Source organism: Pteropus vampyrus, unplaced genomic scaffold (genome assembly GCF_000151845.1).
Source record: "Pteropus vampyrus isolate Shadow unplaced genomic scaffold, Pvam_2.0 Scaffold50, whole genome shotgun sequence".
NCBI lineage: Eukaryota > Metazoa > Chordata > Mammalia > Chiroptera > Pteropodidae > Pteropus > Pteropus vampyrus.
In genome coordinates, this window is record NW_011888831.1 from 2629754 (window position 1) to 2647129 (window position 17376).

General features: G+C 37.2%; 1 protein-coding gene across 1 annotated transcript in view; it reads left to right on the forward strand.

The window, feature by feature from the left end:
* The window catches only part of ZZEF1 (zinc finger ZZ-type and EF-hand domain containing 1), a 108254-nt gene that overhangs the window by 18636 nt on the left and 72242 nt on the right, over window positions 1-17376 (forward strand). The window contains exons 2-9 of the mRNA XM_011360058.2: window positions 597-741; window positions 3829-4023; window positions 5574-5745; window positions 6711-6910; window positions 8345-8555; window positions 12518-12634; window positions 13843-14021; window positions 15543-15641. Of these exons, the coding sequence (XP_011358360.1) occupies window positions 597-741; window positions 3829-4023; window positions 5574-5745; window positions 6711-6910; window positions 8345-8555; window positions 12518-12634; window positions 13843-14021; window positions 15543-15641 (1318 nt within the window). The remainder of the gene's footprint in view (window positions 1-596; window positions 742-3828; window positions 4024-5573; window positions 5746-6710; window positions 6911-8344; window positions 8556-12517; window positions 12635-13842; window positions 14022-15542; window positions 15642-17376) is intronic.

A 17376-nucleotide genomic window follows, 5' to 3' on the forward strand; every position in this document is an offset into this window, starting at 1 on the left:
TCCATCTTTCAGATTAAGAATTGGAACTTTATGGAGATAAAGAAATGTGTGTAAGGTCACATGACCAGTTAGTGACAGCAGGATCCAAGTTAAATCTCATTCTGTACCCAGTTTCCCAGATGACGTAATATGGTCAGGGAGCAAGTTAGATTATGGTTAAAGGTTAGTGAAAACATGACTGTAAAGTAGATAAATCAAGTTAGCTCTCATCTAAAGAGCATTTAAAAGGAAAAGCCCGGCTAAACTTTAAGTGCTACTTTAAGACACTTCTTTCTAATTCTAGTTTTGTATTTGATACTTCGTAACCAGTTGAAAAATTTTGCAATGGTTGCTTTCTTCTGAAATTATTTGGGGGAGGGGGTTTAATATTTTGAAAGAGAGATGAAATAAAAAATTGTATATACATGTGGTAATACTCATATATGTTTTGCAAAACACAATGAGTTATTTATCCTGAATTTGTTTTTTTTGAGTGACATATATGGACTCTTCCACAACAACAATAACAATAAAAATCGCTGGTCTCGAGAACTGTAAAATAAAAAATTTCAAAATTTGAAACAGACCTGATTTTCTTGCATCTTTTTACTTTGTAGGCTTTTGCCCAGTTTGATGCTGAGGGTGATGGTACAGTTGATGCTGAGAACATGTTGGAGGCCCTCAAGAATTCCAGTGGAGCTAATCTTCAGGGGGAGTTGAGCCATATCATCAGACAACTGCAGGCCTGTTCTCTTGTTCCAGGTAAGGCCCTCATCTGAGTGCCAGATGCTAAAGAGCACTCTCTTAGAGCCAAAATGAACTTTGCTGTACTATGGGTTGTAATTAGGCAAGCTTGTGGGCACCGTGAAATCAACATGCTTCTCCAAGGGTCTTCATCAGGCACATGATCTGTATTAGTGTTCAGTGTAATTATCTCTTTTGTTCCCCAATACAGCGATGGTTGAGCAGTTCTACAATTTTTATGAACCTTTGTCATGAGACTACCATCTTTAATGGATCTCTTTATTTCATTCTCTCAAGAACCCTTTCCTGGCTTACATGTAGGGATTTTATGTTTTCTTAGCATTCTGCATTTTTTTTTGTAACATATGAGCATTGTAATTAATTAATTCATTACTTAACTATTTATTAAGTGTCTTCTTTATTCATATATTGTGAGTGCTGTGAAGACAGGGACCTTTTCTTTTATTTCTGCTGTGTCCTCACATTTAGCACATTTTTTGACACATGGTAGGCACTCAGTGTTTTTTTTTTAGAAAGCTTTAACTCTGAAATTTAAGTAAAAATAAAAATAGCTTAAAATTAAGCAATAATTCTTCTGCACTGTATGTATGGAAAACTTTGCCTATATTTTTGTATGATTTCTTTTGGGGGCTCAGAAGAAAGAATCATAAAAAAATTACCTTTTTATTTCCCTAGCGAGAAAACAATTAAATTTGAAAGGGAAAAAAAAAAAAAAAAACCTTTGCATATCATCCTTTTAGTGTCTAATTATCTTATCTAAGAACTTTTTCTGCTATGTGCACTTGGTGTCATAATACTTAGAGTAGAGCCTAGCTGGGGCAGCAATGGAGGCAAATCAGATTGTAAATCTGATTGCCTTTGACCTCTCTGGCTTCATGCTGAGGATATATTGAGCTAGGGAAGGATGGTTTCTGTGTCCTACTAAGGAAAGAATAATTTCTATTCTTCCTCAAATTGTCTTTAATTACATACTTTTTTTTTGAGATCATATTTTATTTTATTTTTTTAAAATAAATTTATGTATTTTAATTAGTTTCAAGTATACAGTATATTGGTTAATTACATACTTTTTATAAAGCATTATGGGTAGCCTGTACATGTTAACTTTTTCCTGCTCTCATGGCACTTAAAATTATGCTTTGAATTATGTTTAACTACCTTATATCTTGGCATTTACATATCTCCCACTTTTGCACTACCAGCAGGTGGACAGCATCAGGAGCTTCATTTGGACACTTCAAAGAAAAATTTGGGGAGGAGAGGGAAGGGAGGGGAGACCAGGGAATCCACCAACAGATAATACTCAGTGTACCGTTGCTCTGGGTGACTATGGAGAAAGAGGGAGATTAGGTTAGAAAAATTCAGGGTCCAGATCCCAAGGTGCTTACACAGTAGAGTCGTGATTTAGAACTTTCTACTCATAATTTTCTATCAGCACCCAACTTAAAAGAATTGTTTTATCACAGTCTTAGTACAAACCTTAGTAAGCTGAACTCATCTCCCTGGTGGGATTTCAGTTTCCTAGTCCCTCTTTCTAACCCAGACTAAAAGTTGTTCCTTTCATATCTCATTGTATTGGTGCTTAGTGTTTAAAAGAGAGACAGCATTTTTACTGAATTCATTGCTTGTTTCAACAAGTAAAAAAAATTTCCCATTACAAGACTCATGGGTTTCACATGGATTCTGAGCGTATCAGTGCAACATCAGCAGTGTCATAATGTGCAGTTTGCTATGGGAGTTTGCTAAGAAAAGAAAAACTATAAAGAGGGCAAGGGATGGCATTGACTTTTGAGTCCTGAGAAGTCAAACCCATGTCTCCAGGGTTTGTATAGGGGACATAGTCAAAATGGGCTGCTTCAAGTGCAAAATTTCTCCTCAGCCTCATGTTTTGTCTTAAATTATTGCAAAATTTAATTCTACTGTAATATATCGGGTTGGTTTACATTTAATAACAGTTTCTCCTACAGACTTCTGGAGTTTTGCTCTGGGTGCTGCTTACATGGGTGTGTTCGGTTTGTGAAAGTTCATCAAGCGATACAATTATAATATATATACTTTTTGTTCTGAATGTTATGATTCATTAGAAAGTGAAAAAAGAAAAAAATTCCTTCAAATCTGAAAGTGTATCTGAGCTCCAGGAAAAGCTGCCATGTTTATCTTCTCTTCACTTAACCCTAGTACCCCTCTGGGTTCTGGGCACCTCAGTTCAAGGCATATTATTGTAGCTTATGGGGAACCATTAAAGGCATTTAAACAGGGGTAGACATGGTCTGTTTTGTGGTTTTGTAAGATTATTCACGTTAATGCCAGACAAAGGGGAGCCACTTTAAAAATTGGATAGGTGTATGAACAGGAGATGTAGAGGCCAGAGCCTGGGCAGTGGCTAGGGATGGACAGATGGGGCAGACTCCAGAGGAGTCACACTTGCAAGAAAAAACTGGAATGGTGGAAAGAGGACTTGGAGGCAGTGCAAGGGAGTTTTCCTGGTTCTACCCCTTTTTTGTTGTCTTGGTATATCACCCGAGCCTCATTTTCCTCAGTTGTACAACAAGGATACCAGTAGCTTCATTGCCTTCCTTACCTTATTGTGAGGACCTGATGAGATGATGTGTATGGAAGTACCTGATAAACTATAAAATGCCATCGGAAATTGTGGTCAGGGTAGTGGTTATATTATCACTATTATTGTTTTCCATAGCTTAGTGTAAAAGCTGTTATACTTTTACTTTTTAATGTGGTACACTTTATTCCTTGCCTTTATTTTATATGCAAAACTTCTTTAAAAACTTCTAGTTAGTATTTCAGTGCTTATAAATTTTTCAAGTTTGGATTGAAACAATCATTATTCTAAGTCTTGTAAAATTCTGTTAAACTCAAATAAAATTAATTTTTAAATTGAGATTACTACTGGTTCATTTCTTAAAAACTTGTTTAGATTTTTAAATGATTAAAGCTGAAAGTATCAATGAAGATTCTTAATGGTTGTTTTTAATTCAGCCGATTCAGATAGGCTGCCAGGCAGGGGATGTGGAAACTATTGTGGTGGGGTCCCGAAAACACCAAAAACGGATTTTATCTGCTTAGGTTTCATAGACATATTTTCGGAGTCCAAGGAGGGCCTGGGTGTTCACTCGTCAATGATTCTGCGCTTTCTGCATCGCAACCGGCTCTCTAGCACGGTCATCCCCTACCCCATGCTGGACCACTGCAATAACGTGTGCACCATGAGGGCTTCTGTTCTGAAGGAGTCTCTGGATCAGCTGGTACAAAAAGAAAAGGGTACGTGTAGGGGGAAAGGGTGTGCCGAAATACTATGTCATCATTTCTTCCAAATGTAGTATTAGTATTTGTTAATAGGATGAACCACCCTTCTCCCTGCCTTTATTTCTGAAAATATAACAGTGACCAGTTTGTAGCATAAAAAATGTGATCTGTTCATTTTTCCTTTCTCTCTTCTCCCCTCCCACTCCCCTCCCTTTCTTTTTAGCATGACTGGTTTCTCATCATTCAGGTCTCTACTCAGATGTGAATTCAGGGAGGCCTTTCCTCATTGCTCTATCTAATTAATGCGCCCACTCCCTACCTTTTCCCACCTTCTGGTCCCTATCACCTTTGCAGGTCTAAAGATCTAAATGGCACTTATCATTATTTGAAATTGCAGCATTATTATTTACTTGCGTTTTGCCTGTCTGGTTCACTTTGTTATCCTTAGCACCTGGAACTTTGCCTGTCTCATAGCAGGTACTCTATGAGTAGCTGTTGAATAAATGAGGAAAGCCATTACAGACTCACTTAGTGATGGGAACAAAAGTTGATAATGTGAATCGTCAGAATTCTGTAGAGTATAACAGAATCCAGAAACAGACCTAAATACATGTGAGAATGTAGTACCAGATATAGTCAGTATTATAAATCAGGATAGAAAAGTGCATTAGTCAACAAGTGGGGTTAGGGCAGCTGATTAGCCATTGGAGAAAAAATAAAACTAGATTCCTAACCCATTTTCTTTACTTAAATAAATTTCAGATGGATCAAAAAGTTCAACTAAAAAGAAAACTGCAAGAGTATTAGAAGGAAGTAGTTCTACTTTATATAAAAATCCTGACATAGAAAAACCTTTCTAAGTGATACATGGAACGTAGAAACTACAAGAAAAAATTAAATAAATTAGACTGTGTCTAAGTGTAAAGTTCTGTAGAGCAAAAAAATATCATAAGCAGAATGAAAAGAGAAATGACATCCTAGGGAATGAAAATATTTGTAACATATTATGACAGACTCAAGTTTGTATTGACTCTGACCTTGGACAATTACTTTACTTTCTGTGCCTTAGTTTCTTTATCTCTAAAATTAATTACTGCATAGAAAAGTGCCTGGCTCACAGTAAACACTCAGTAAATATTACCTATTATATGTGTGTATATATATATATTCGATAAGAAGACTTGTGACCCAGTAGAAAATAGATGAGGGTAGGGCCAACTCGTACTCAGAAACACAAGTGGCTTACAAACAAGTGGTTTAAAAAGTCTCATTCATAATTAAAGAAATGTAACTTCAAACTATAAAACACCATTTCCTTCTCTTGGCATGGTTTTACAAATGTATCAGTGATTTAAGTGTTGTACGGTAATGAGCTCATGGAGCAGTCCTGAGCCAATTTCTGCATTATATGGGTTCTTTGGAAGAAGATTTTAATGAACATTTATTTTTCTAGAGCTGTAGTGCCAAGCATATTTCTGTTAGATACTTTAAATGACCATCTTTCCGTGCCTCCCTACCCACCTTTATGAAAGAGATGTCATGATAAAATCTGGTTTTCCTTGCAGAAAGCCCTGGAGATCTAACTAGAAGCCCAGAGATGGATAAACTCAAGTCAGTAGCAAAGTGCTATGCTTATATAGAAACATCCTCCAACCCTGCAGACATTGACAAGATGACAAATGGAGAAACATCATCCTACTGGCAGTCAGATGGGAGTGCCCGCTCACATTGGATTCGGTTGGTGGTATAATACCAATTCTTGAGAGAAAGTCCAAGAAAATTACCTGCTTTCTCTCTCTTATCCCATCAATATGTTAAAAAAATTATATATGTATTTTAATTTTAGAATATTTTCTACTTAACTGGCCAGTTTTTTTTCTTATTGTGACTGTGTGTGAAGATGCTTTAAAAATCAAGTAACAGGAATCATGTAAAATCATATAACCTGGTTCACATATTCATAATCATGGATAATTTCTTTATTTGGTATTTTAAGGGAGAAAATAGCTTTTGACTAATAATGATACTGATTTCAGATCTTTTTCACTAGTTTCTGAGGAAAATTAGTATCATAAGAGACAAGTACTTTTCTTACCTCAGATTTGATTTCACTTTCTAAAATCCTTTCCTGTACATTAAAAAAATCTGTATGCAACTAAGTTTAGTAGTTTAGAAGAGGAAGAAGGAATAGGGTGGTCAGGAATCCTGAAGTGGAATTGATAAAAATAAACTGATATTTCTAGAAGTTCTGAAACTGCTATCTAAATTTTTATCTATCCTTTCAAAGAATGGGCTAATTTCAGTTGGTAGAAATAGAAATAATTGTCTTCTCTTAGAGGATATAAATGACCTTTAGCTATCTAATTGATAGATGAGGAAACATGCTTAGTTTTTTGGATGCAGTTTAGAATTTGCTTCTTGCCAAGTACAGAGATTTTGTTAAAATGTTCATATTGGACTTTCTTGCCTGTACTAATAGCATAAAAGGAAATGTAAGGTTAATCTTGAACAGAAATGAATTTTAGAGACTTGGGAAGGCCATAGAGACTTTGAAACTAATAGCCAGCATTTCAAGTTAGTTTGTTTTAGGAATATCAGTCTCCGGGAATATCAAATATAAGATCTTAGAGATGAGGCTTGTGAAATTTGCTAGTTCTTGACTTATATAAACACTTGTAGTTTCTGCTGTCCGTTTTTTCCAGTTTAAAGATGAAGCCAGATGTTGTGCTGAGGCACCTATCCATTGCAGTGGCTGCCACTGACCAGAGCTACATGCCGCAGCAGGTGACAGTAGCTGTGGGGAGGAATGCCAGTGATCTTCAGGAAGTCCGCGATGTGCACATTCCCAGCAATGTCACTGGCTATGTGACACTGCTGGAAAATGCCAACATCAGTCAGCTCTGTGAGTCAACCAAAATGTAGTTTGCCCTTCTACCTAAGGGGATTGGGAGGGAGGAAGGAAGTAATCTTTTTTAGCAAGGACATCTCTGAAGTGGAGAAGCTGTTCGTTTTTCTTTGGAAATTTGATTTGCTTCTCATGATGCACATGAAAGTGGTCATTATTTCATCCGTTCCATGTTTTTAAAAGTTATAGAGCAGTAAGCTCTTTTTAAATTAAAAATGTTATTCTTGTTTTCTAATTGGAAAATTAGAAGAGTATATATATAAACAAAAATTATTCAAAATCTTGCTACCCTGGGATTGTTACTGTGAATTCATTGCTGTCGATCATTCCAGACCTTTCTTTGTATGTGTGTATTTATGTATGTGTGTGTGGCCGTGTGTATGTTTACACACACACATATATACACACATTTTTAAAAGTAAAAAATAAGGTTGTATATATATATATTTACATCTATATATACGTATCGTTTTACAAAAGTAGTAATATTCTATGTATGCTCTTTTGTAATTTTCAATGTGTTGTCATATCATATATTCATGCACACCTTTATTTAATGTTGTAAGAATATGACTTAATTTTAACCAGCCCTTTTATTCTTGGACATTTAGGTTGTTTCCATTTTTATACTATTATAACCTTGCTTCACACATAGCATTTTGGAAATAATCACAATTCTGTGATTTCTTTCCAGGCTTATTTCATTCAGGGAACCGGAATGCTTCATGTTTTGTCTCATTTCTTCTAATGCTTTCCTGGGCCAAAAGAAGTGTTCTTACTTTGCTCAAAGGAACTGAGGCCTAGGGAGGTAGAGTCTTTGTGTCTCACCCCTAGGCAAAGAAGTAGTTAAGCTTGTGGAGTAGAAGCTTCCTGTCTTATACTGTGGTGGTCTTTTCTCTAAGTTGTGTCCTTTTTAACTTCTCACCTCCTCCTCTCCAACCCAAATAAGAAATTATGACAGCTCTTAAAAGTGAGTCATGCCTGTGTCATCTATTTGGATTTGATTATTAAATAGAAATTTTTACAACTGTTATGAGCCAGCTACTGTTTTATATCTAGATCCAAATTTCAGAATGCTAGGAAAAATTCTAGAAATTTTCTTAGCATGTATTTAGTTAAGATTTAAAATATGCTCTTGGTGTTAATTTTTAAGACCCATAAATTCTTAAGAAACGTAATATAAAGATTTAAGCCACCCTTAATTTTATACATTATTCTTAAGATTCCTTAGATTGGTCAATGCTTTTTTGACAAGTTTATTGTATACTAGCTCCATTACACACATTATTTATTTCTGGCATCAAAGTATATCTTCAGAATTTTCTTTTTGAAATGTGAATTACCATTTTGCTTTTAGTTGGGAGCCTAGCATTTGCTGAACTGAAGAAGTCAATCCAATCCAATACTAAATTTGTTGTTTGCGCTTGACAGATGTCCAGATTAACATAAAGCGTTGTCTTAGCGATGGATGTGACACTAGAATTCATGGTCTGAGGGCTGTTGGCTTTCAGAGAGTTAAGAAGTCTGGGGTCTCAGTCTCAGATGCTTCTGCAATATGGTATTGGTCTCTGCTGACATCTCTGGTGACGGCTTCCATGGAGACAAATCCTGCCTTTGTCCAGACAGTGCTGCGCAATACTCAGTAAGTCACTCTCTGCTTTCCAGTTTCATCAAGGTTTACTCGTTCTTTTCTAACCCTTTAGGGCAGCGGTCCCCAACCTTCTTGGCACCAGGGACTGGTGCTCCTATGGGAATCTAATGCCTGATGATCTGAGGTGGAGCTGAGGCGGCAATGCTATAGCACTGCAGAAACAGATGAACCTTTGCTCACTTGCCTGCCACTCACCTCTTGCTGTGCGGCCTGGTTCCTAACAGGCGACTGATCTTTACCAGTTGGGGACCCCTGCTTTAGGGAGTGTCACTGAGCAGCCTTTGAACATCAGTCATGGAGACTCAGTCAACAGCTCAGCGCCAGGTGCCATGTTCTTTCCTGTTGGTGCCTTTAGTCAGGCACGCATAGCATTGTGAAGGGGTCACTCTTACCATTCCTCAAACATTGGGGAATAATTGCTTACATTTATATAGCACTTTATATTGAATAAAGCACTTTCAGATGCTATTTATTTTTTACTATGTGCTGTAAAAATTATCCTCATTTTATAGATGAGGATATTGTGATCTTCGCTGAGTACATGACCAGGCAGTGATAGATCAGTTTGAATCTAGGTCTTTGGACTCCAGGGTCCAAAGAGGGCTCTTTTCACTAATGAGTGAAATCTTTTCAGGGTTACTAAACTAATTTATTTTTAAATGTAGAGCACCTTTGAAAATTTTATTTTAAAAAACATTAGGGCAAAAAAGACCTACATATGGGGCAAAACAGCTTCAGTAGCAATGAGGTATTGGTATTATATGTATAAGTTCAATAATTGATAAATAGGCACTGTTAGTGTCGGCTATCAAAATATCAGATAAAAAGACTTAATATTTTGTTCTCTAGGTGTCTTTTGAGATTTGTTATTGTTATTAAATAAAACTTTTCAGCAAATAATACTGCTGGCATTGTTAGATCTGAAGGGTAACATTTGGTAATACTCCTTCCTTCCTGTTTTAAATGAAAAAAAATGTATTTCAAACTTAGAGAAACGGTTATTGCAAGTACAATACAAAGAACTTTTATTTCTTCCTGATCCATTTGAGAGTAATTTGCCAACGCGGTACCCCATCATCTCTCAATACTTTAGTGCGTATTTTCTGCAAACAAGAACATTCCATTACAACCATTAAAATCAGGAAATTAATATTGTTATATATTGCTGCCATCTAATCCTATTCAAGTATGCAAGTTGTCCCAGTAATGTTCTTTATAGCAAAAGGATCTAGTCCAGAATCATACTTTGCAATTCATTGTCATGTGTTTTTAGTTGCGTTCAAAATGGAACAATACCTCAGTCTTTCCTTGACTTTTATGACTTTGACACCTTTGAAAATTGTAGGTCAGTTATTTTGAAGTGTCCTTCAATTTTGATTTATTTGTTGTTTCATCATGATTAAATTTAGATTTTGTAACTTTAGCAGTAATACCATAGAAGTGGTGATGCGTTCTCATTGCATCTCATCAGGTGACACACATCTTTAGAGTGCTGGTGATATTAACTTTGATCCCTTGATAAAAAAAAGTGTCTGCGAGACTTTCCCACTGTAAAAGAATTCTTTATCTCCTTGTAATTAATAAATATATTATGAGGAGGTACTTTGAGAGACTGTAAATATCACAGTTCTTATTAAACTTTATATTGGTATGGACTCTTGATTCCTATCTTAGTCACTGGGTTATAATCCATCACAGTGTTGATCCTCAGATTGTCCCAGATTTGGCCAATGGAAACCCTTTCACTCTGGTTTGTATGTCCCTTTGATGTGTCCTAATCATTCTTGAAACACTTCCTTACTTTCTAGATGAGATATTCCAGGCTTATCTTGAATGTACCCTGCCTTGGCTTGGAATCAGCCATTTTTCTAAAGAGTCATGGTCCCCTTTAGTGGAGAATAGTATTTAGAAACTAAACTAACTAAACTTGTTGCTTTTGGGGTGTTGCTTCTCTCAGGTCCTCTCAGTGGACACAGCTAGTATGTTTGTATGTAAATAATACACGGTGTGTATATACATGTACACATTTACATCTATATATCTATAATACTGAAAACTCTGAGTTTATACTGATACTTCCAGTTTGAATCCAGCACTGCAGTGTTCATTCTAGCTTTCTCTCTTTCTGAATTTTAACTCCCATTTCTGATAGTGAGAAACCTGGCTCCTATCATTCCTAATATATTTACTTGTTTAATCAATCCCACTCCGTGTAACCAGTCTCTTATCCCCCCAGCCCTTGCCTGGACACCCTCTTCACCCCATTCCTACCCCACCACCATTTGCAGAGCTGCTGCTATGGCCATCCTTGTACAGATGCCCTCCTTGAGTCCCCGTGCCCAGTGCCAGGTCACCCTTCTCACCCTACTTGACACTTAAATTTCATGCCAGCTGCCCCTTTGTGCAGATACCTTTTTCATTCTTCTCAGTAACTCATTCCAGTACCCCACTGTGGGCCACCATGGTGCCCCGCTGCAAGCACACATGAGTGCCTACAAGCCAAGTTGTTGAACAATGAGTATATTTAAAGTTTATATTCCTAAACAGTTTTAATAGTTAATCTGCAATGGTATTTTCAATCCTAACTTAAATATCAGTTATCTAAAACTATTATAAAATTTAAAAATAATTGAAAAAAATCAATGAGGAAAAATAAGTAAGAAAAATACTTGTATGAATGGAAAGAAATTCAGTAAATCATTGCATGCCACTAATATGCAGTTGATTTCATTGATCAGTTGCATTTTTGTGTAGCTGCCCTACTGATGCAGCTCATTGTATAGAGAGGAAAAGAAATGAGAGCAGAGTGGAAGCTGACACATGTTAGCCTTGCCGTATTGTCTCTATTTTGAAATGTAGAAATAAAATTATTACAGGGATTCTCATTACTGTTATCATAAAATTACTGTCAGTTGTAGAACTTTGAATTGTTTTTATATATTTCAAGTTGTACACTCACTCACCTAACGTAGTCGCTGGCTCAGAGTAGGACTCAGTAATTTTTTTGTTGCATAAATTTGTTAGATGACTGCTATTGAGGGATTCAGAAAGATAAAGATAAGAGGAGAAGAGACAAGAGAAACATTAAAGCAGACAATAAGATAGGAAGGCCAAGAAACAGGCAAGAAAAGAGGAGGTGATGGGCGCTGATATGTTTATTATAAAATTAAATTCATGATGCATCTTTAGAAACTATAGATCTTTCTTTCTCTCTCTCTCTCTCTCTTTCTCTCTCTTTCTCTTATTTATGCCTAAGGCACCTGGTCTTCCTAGGTGGTCTCCCATCCAAGTACTAACCAGGCCCAACCCTGCTTCGCTTCCGAGATCAGACATTGTGCTTGTTCATGGTGGCATGGCCGTAGACCATGGACTGTGGCTCCACTGGGGCGCGAACCCAGGACCTTCTGCATGTAAAACAGACATACTAACCGCTACACTATGGAACCATGTCCAGAAACCATAGATCTTAACGTCATATGTATAAGATGAATTTTTTACTGTGCTACAAACTGCTCTACCTCTGGGGTCAAGTTTTCTAAGAACTCCAGGTTTTTTTTTTTTTTTTGTAGAGTGTGTATGTCTTTTGCTCACGTACTTAAAATGAATAGATTCCAGAGAGTTGAATAAGCTTTTACAGGTGGAAACAGAATTCTTAAAAGAAAAAGAAAGGGGTGGAGGGTGGGAGAGGAAGGAAGGAAGGAAGAGAGGGAGGAAGGAAGGAAGCCTTATTATGTACTTAGCACCATGACTCCTGGGACAAAAGGCTGTTTTATATTGGGTACCAGATTATTTATGAGAGATTAATCAAAACAAGCTTCTAACAATTTATGTTGAGTCTAATATTATTAAATTAATTTCACCTGAGTTTTGTTCTGTCTGTCACCAAATTGTCTACTATATTTGTGAGTCTGTTTTTGATGAGTTTGTTCTGATTTTACATTTTACATTTCTAGGAAGGCACTGCAGCACATGCCTCCACTATCCCTCTCACCAGGATCTACAGATTTCTCAACTTTCCTGTCTCCCAACGTTCTGGAAGAAGTGGACAGCTTCCTCATAAGAATAACTAGGTACAATCGAGCTTGATAAGGTGGAGTTTGTGAGGGGTGGAAGGCATCTATTAAGTCTATTAAGTCTTTTTATTTTAATCTTTTAAAGATTACTACTAAAAATGGTTCATTTTTAGTGACTTAAGAGAAAGTGAAATAACAGTTCATCTATCTAAACTCCATTGTCTAGCAATATCACTTGACCTTAGAACTTAAGAGTAAAGAGGGAGTAGTCCTCTGATTTAGCTTGAACAGATTTCTCAAAGTCCAAATGTAAAATCTCTCAGTTCACTTAGATCCCCAGCCTGTGGCCTTACTTAGCACTTGCTTACCTCTACGCACAGGCCTGACAAGCCTAATTGTCTATAAAACTGGGAAAGGGCACCTGGCTAGCTTAATAGCGGGGTTGCTTAGTGTAGAGACACTTAGCTCTGTCTCAGTGACTCCAGAGGACATTACTGTATTATAGTACAAACCAGGTGTTGGGTCATCCTAGACAGTTTTAACAGTTTCATTGTAATGTGTTTAAAAAGGCAGAGAAGTGTGTTGTGGAATAGATCTAAAATGTATTTTTGGCACTTGAAGGAATAAACCCTTAAGTCTCTGGCCAAGCCAAATAATTTCCCAAGGCTTCTTAATAGCAGAGGCTACTGCAGTAGCTTATATATTTTTGGTTTGTAAAGTTTGACTTGTTAAAATTGATATTATTAATATTATTTAATGCTTATAGATAAAGGTTACAGAACTGAAGATTTAATTACCTGATTTTCTGGGTTGATTTAGTATTTCTTTAGTTTATCCTAAAGATTTTTTAAAATTTATTTATTTAAATTAGTTTCAAGTATACAGTACATTGGTTAGACATCTATATAGTTCATAAAACAATCCCCCCAATTGCTCCTTCCCTCCCCTGGCCCTCCACCTAGCCATCATATTAATGCTAACTGCATTTCCTCTGCCATGCCTCCCATCCCTGTGACCAACTATCAACTACTAATTTGTACTTCTTTAACCCTTTACCCCATTCTTCCAACCCCCCTCCTGTCTGTCCATCACCAAATCGTCCACTATATTTGTGCGTCTTCTTTTGATTAGTTTGAACCTGGTAAACACATAGAAAGCATATGGCAGGCTAACTTTACTTATGGTAATCAATTACATGGGATTTGAGCTACCTGGATTTTCTCAAGTTTTTAAGAAGTGAAAAGTGTTTTGCTCTTTATTTACAGCTGCTGTTCTACTCCAGAGGTGGAGCTGACTCTTCTGGCTTTTGCACTAGCAAGGGGAAGTGTTGCCAAAGTGCTGAGCTCTCTATGTACCGTCACCGACCACCTGGACACACCCTATGATGCCTCGTCCCTCATCTCATCCATGGCATCAGTCAGGCAGAACCTGCTCCTTAAATATGGTAAATGGTTTAGGCATGAGGGATAAGTCATAATACCATTGTCAACTTGGGCATCTTCTTATCTTTTTGGGTAGTTTGTGGGCTGGGTTGTTATACCATACTTCCTGGATGGAAATACCCTCTTTGACTAGGGTTGGTAGGGAGAAGAGGGAGGTTGGTTCATTATGTCAGCATTAGCAGAAGAGGACCTGAGTGTCCACTAGACTGTACTCCCAGGATTTACTGGCCTGATCACTTAGGCTTGGTGGCCACTTGATCACAGCTATCTTTGGTGAAGTATAGGAGTGTCTCGTTGTATAGGCCAAGAGGGTTGGGAAGTTAGAGTACCTCTCATCTGGAGGAGTGAGGGAGCTAGCCCTGACATAGTACAAAGGATGTCTTGGAATGCATCCCTCTGCATCCCTGTGGTTACTGTTTGGAAGGATATATATGGACATACATTCATGACTGCCACCACTTTCCCTTCTTGGGCAATCCATCTGAGCAATTTTCTGTTGACCCAGGATGGGGCCTCCTAATCCTTCTCAACACAGGAGTCCATGTAGCTACTCCCAAATGACTGCAGTTGGCAAGTGAGGAACAACTTATTTGCTATTTGGCCTCTAGTGCTAAAGTTCTGTCCACAAAATATAGTATCGGATCTCATTCTTTTTAGTAATAGAGGCATTACGGTGATATTTCTGTCATGATATATTTACCTTTGCCTTAACATGAGTTAATAATTTATGTTTAATTTTTAAAGTGAGATAATTGATGCCTTATAAATCCTGTTTCCCCCCTAAATTTGGAAAGGTCATTTTTTGGTGGGTGAAGTGGCCTGTAGCAGGAATGGCTGGATGGGAACGATATGTGCCGTCTGGAAAAGTTTTCAATTCAGATAAACTTTTATTTGGCAGGGAGCACTAGATAGGGAGGACTGATCAGGGGGAGTGTTCGTTATTGGTACTGTTCTAGTTCTAGGTGGTTAATGGGGATTTATTATATCATGAAAACAAAGAGGAAAAAAGGTTTTCAGATCGTCATAGGAAAAGCTGATTTTTATAATTCTTAAAACTTTCAAAATTTGCCTGGAGGTGTTTCTCTAAAATGCTAAGACATTATTTATATATTTAAATGTGATTACAATAAAAATTAATTGGCTCCAAAACATTATCTTGGAAATGTTGCCACCCACCCCCTGAATATGTTGAATTTGTGGTATTAATCTCTATTTTACAGTGTGGTTTGTTTCTAAATAGCGGTTATTCTAGAGTGCTCTTCTTGAAATCACTTAGGGACATAAGCTGTACTTTGTCTCTTTTAGGAAAGAACAAAAGATGGTGTCAACTTTTGTCTAATATTATTTCTCTAATTTGTCTATTTGTGTATTTGTCTAATATTATTGTTTTAGCTTTTAAATGACTAAATTTTTAGTCAGCAGTCTGAGTGGTCATGGGCACTCCATTTCCACCGATGTGCACACTAGCTTTTGATTTTTTCATAGTACTAGCTTAAAGAACTCTCTTTCTTTTCTTTGGTCAGGTAAGCCTCTCCAGTTGACTCTGCAGGCTTGTGATGTCAAAGGAAAAGAAGAGAAGTCGGGACCTGAAAACCTCCTTGTTGAACCGTGGACGAGGGATGGTGAGTGGTGGATCTCTCCATCTTTAATGAATGAAAAAAAGTCTGTAGTGTGCTCACTAGACAGCTGTGTGAAATCACACACTGGCCTTTGAAATTTTCAGGATATGCAATCGTCACTTCAGGTTAGCAGTAGTCCATGAACCATTTCCTTACTAGTGTTGTAATATGATAGGTGCCAATCGCCTGTAACAACTTAAAAGTTCTTCAGAGCCTTCAGTTTTGAAAAGCAAGGACTCTTCCTCTTGAGATATAAAGTTACCATTTTTAAGTTCAAATTGTCTTTCTATTAAATAATGTCATCAGTAGTAAGAAACTCAGTGGATTAGTAGCACTGTGCAGCTGAAAACATAATTTAAGAAGAAGAATATTTCTCAATTTGGCTGATGTAGTATTTGAAGTGTGTGGAACGAACCTTCCTTCCCTAGTATCAACTTGATAATCAAGTAAAGGAAAAGGAATGTTCCAAAAGTTATCAAACATTGAAAGGAACGGGCCTTACTGCTTTGAATTTGGTTTCCTCTTGGCTTTCCTCACAGCAATACAGACCTCATTCATTCTCAGTGGTCGCCTTTTCTCTGTCCTGTTTCCTGTATTTTTTCTTAGTACTAGTGAAGTAAAGACCTCTGGCAAAACACGATAATCCCATTTGTACCTCCTCTCTTTGGTGATCTTCTTAAGCAATAGACTCTTGCACTAGACAGTCTTCCTACAGTCCTTCCTGAGCAGCTCAGCCTCTGTAGAGACGTTTTCTTCACAGCATCCATCTCCTGCCACACTAAAGGCCACCAAAAGCCGCTTAGTCACCAGCTTTTAAAGTGGGGTTGGGAGGAGTTGATGGTTATTCTTCAGCTTTTCCTTTTCCCCCCACCCAGGAAAGGCAAGACCACTCTCTGAGGAATTGAAATTTTTATCTCTGGAGCATGTAAGGCAGAATATTCCGGAAACCAATATATGGATTTTTTATACTGTTATCACTATCCACTGGAAATCTCTTCTGTTTTATCTTTTTCTTTTTTTACTTATAACCATTTGAAATCATGTCTCCATCTATTCTTGTTTTTTTTTTTTTTTTAGAGATTTTATTTTCTTAGAGCAGTTTTAGCTTTATAACAAAATTGGAGGAAGGTACAGAGATTTCCTGTCCCCACACATGCATAGTCTCCCCCATTATCCACATCACTCACCAGAATGTTACAGTTTTTACCAAGGATGAACCTCCATCGAGACATCGTAATCACCTGAAGTCCATAGGGTACACTCCTGGTGTTGTACATTCTGTGGGTTTAAACAAATTTATAATGATGTATATCCATCATTATAATATCAAACACAGTATTTTCACAGTTTTAAAAATCAGTATATAGATTTTTAACACTATTCTAATTTTGAAAGGACCACAGGTTTTTCTGCAGCTGTTAGAAGTATTTGCCAGCTCTATGTCTGGTCTGATTGTAAAACTTTGTTATTCTCCCTGTCTTATCCACCCACCTCTCCTCCCTGGGGTGGATGGATTTTGTAAACTAGTCATAGTTTGTGGATTTGTTATTTTCGTTGTGTATGTGGGATGTAAATGGATATGGGAGGAGACTCAGTTTCTTTTGGCCACTCCTTCCACAACCATCAATGTCTGTGTCTTGTAACTCAGAGTAGATTTTGGTCTCTCTTGCTCTTCTACAAAAAATGAGCCCATGGATATAGGTGGGACAGGGGAAAGGCCTCACAACCAGAGCTGTTG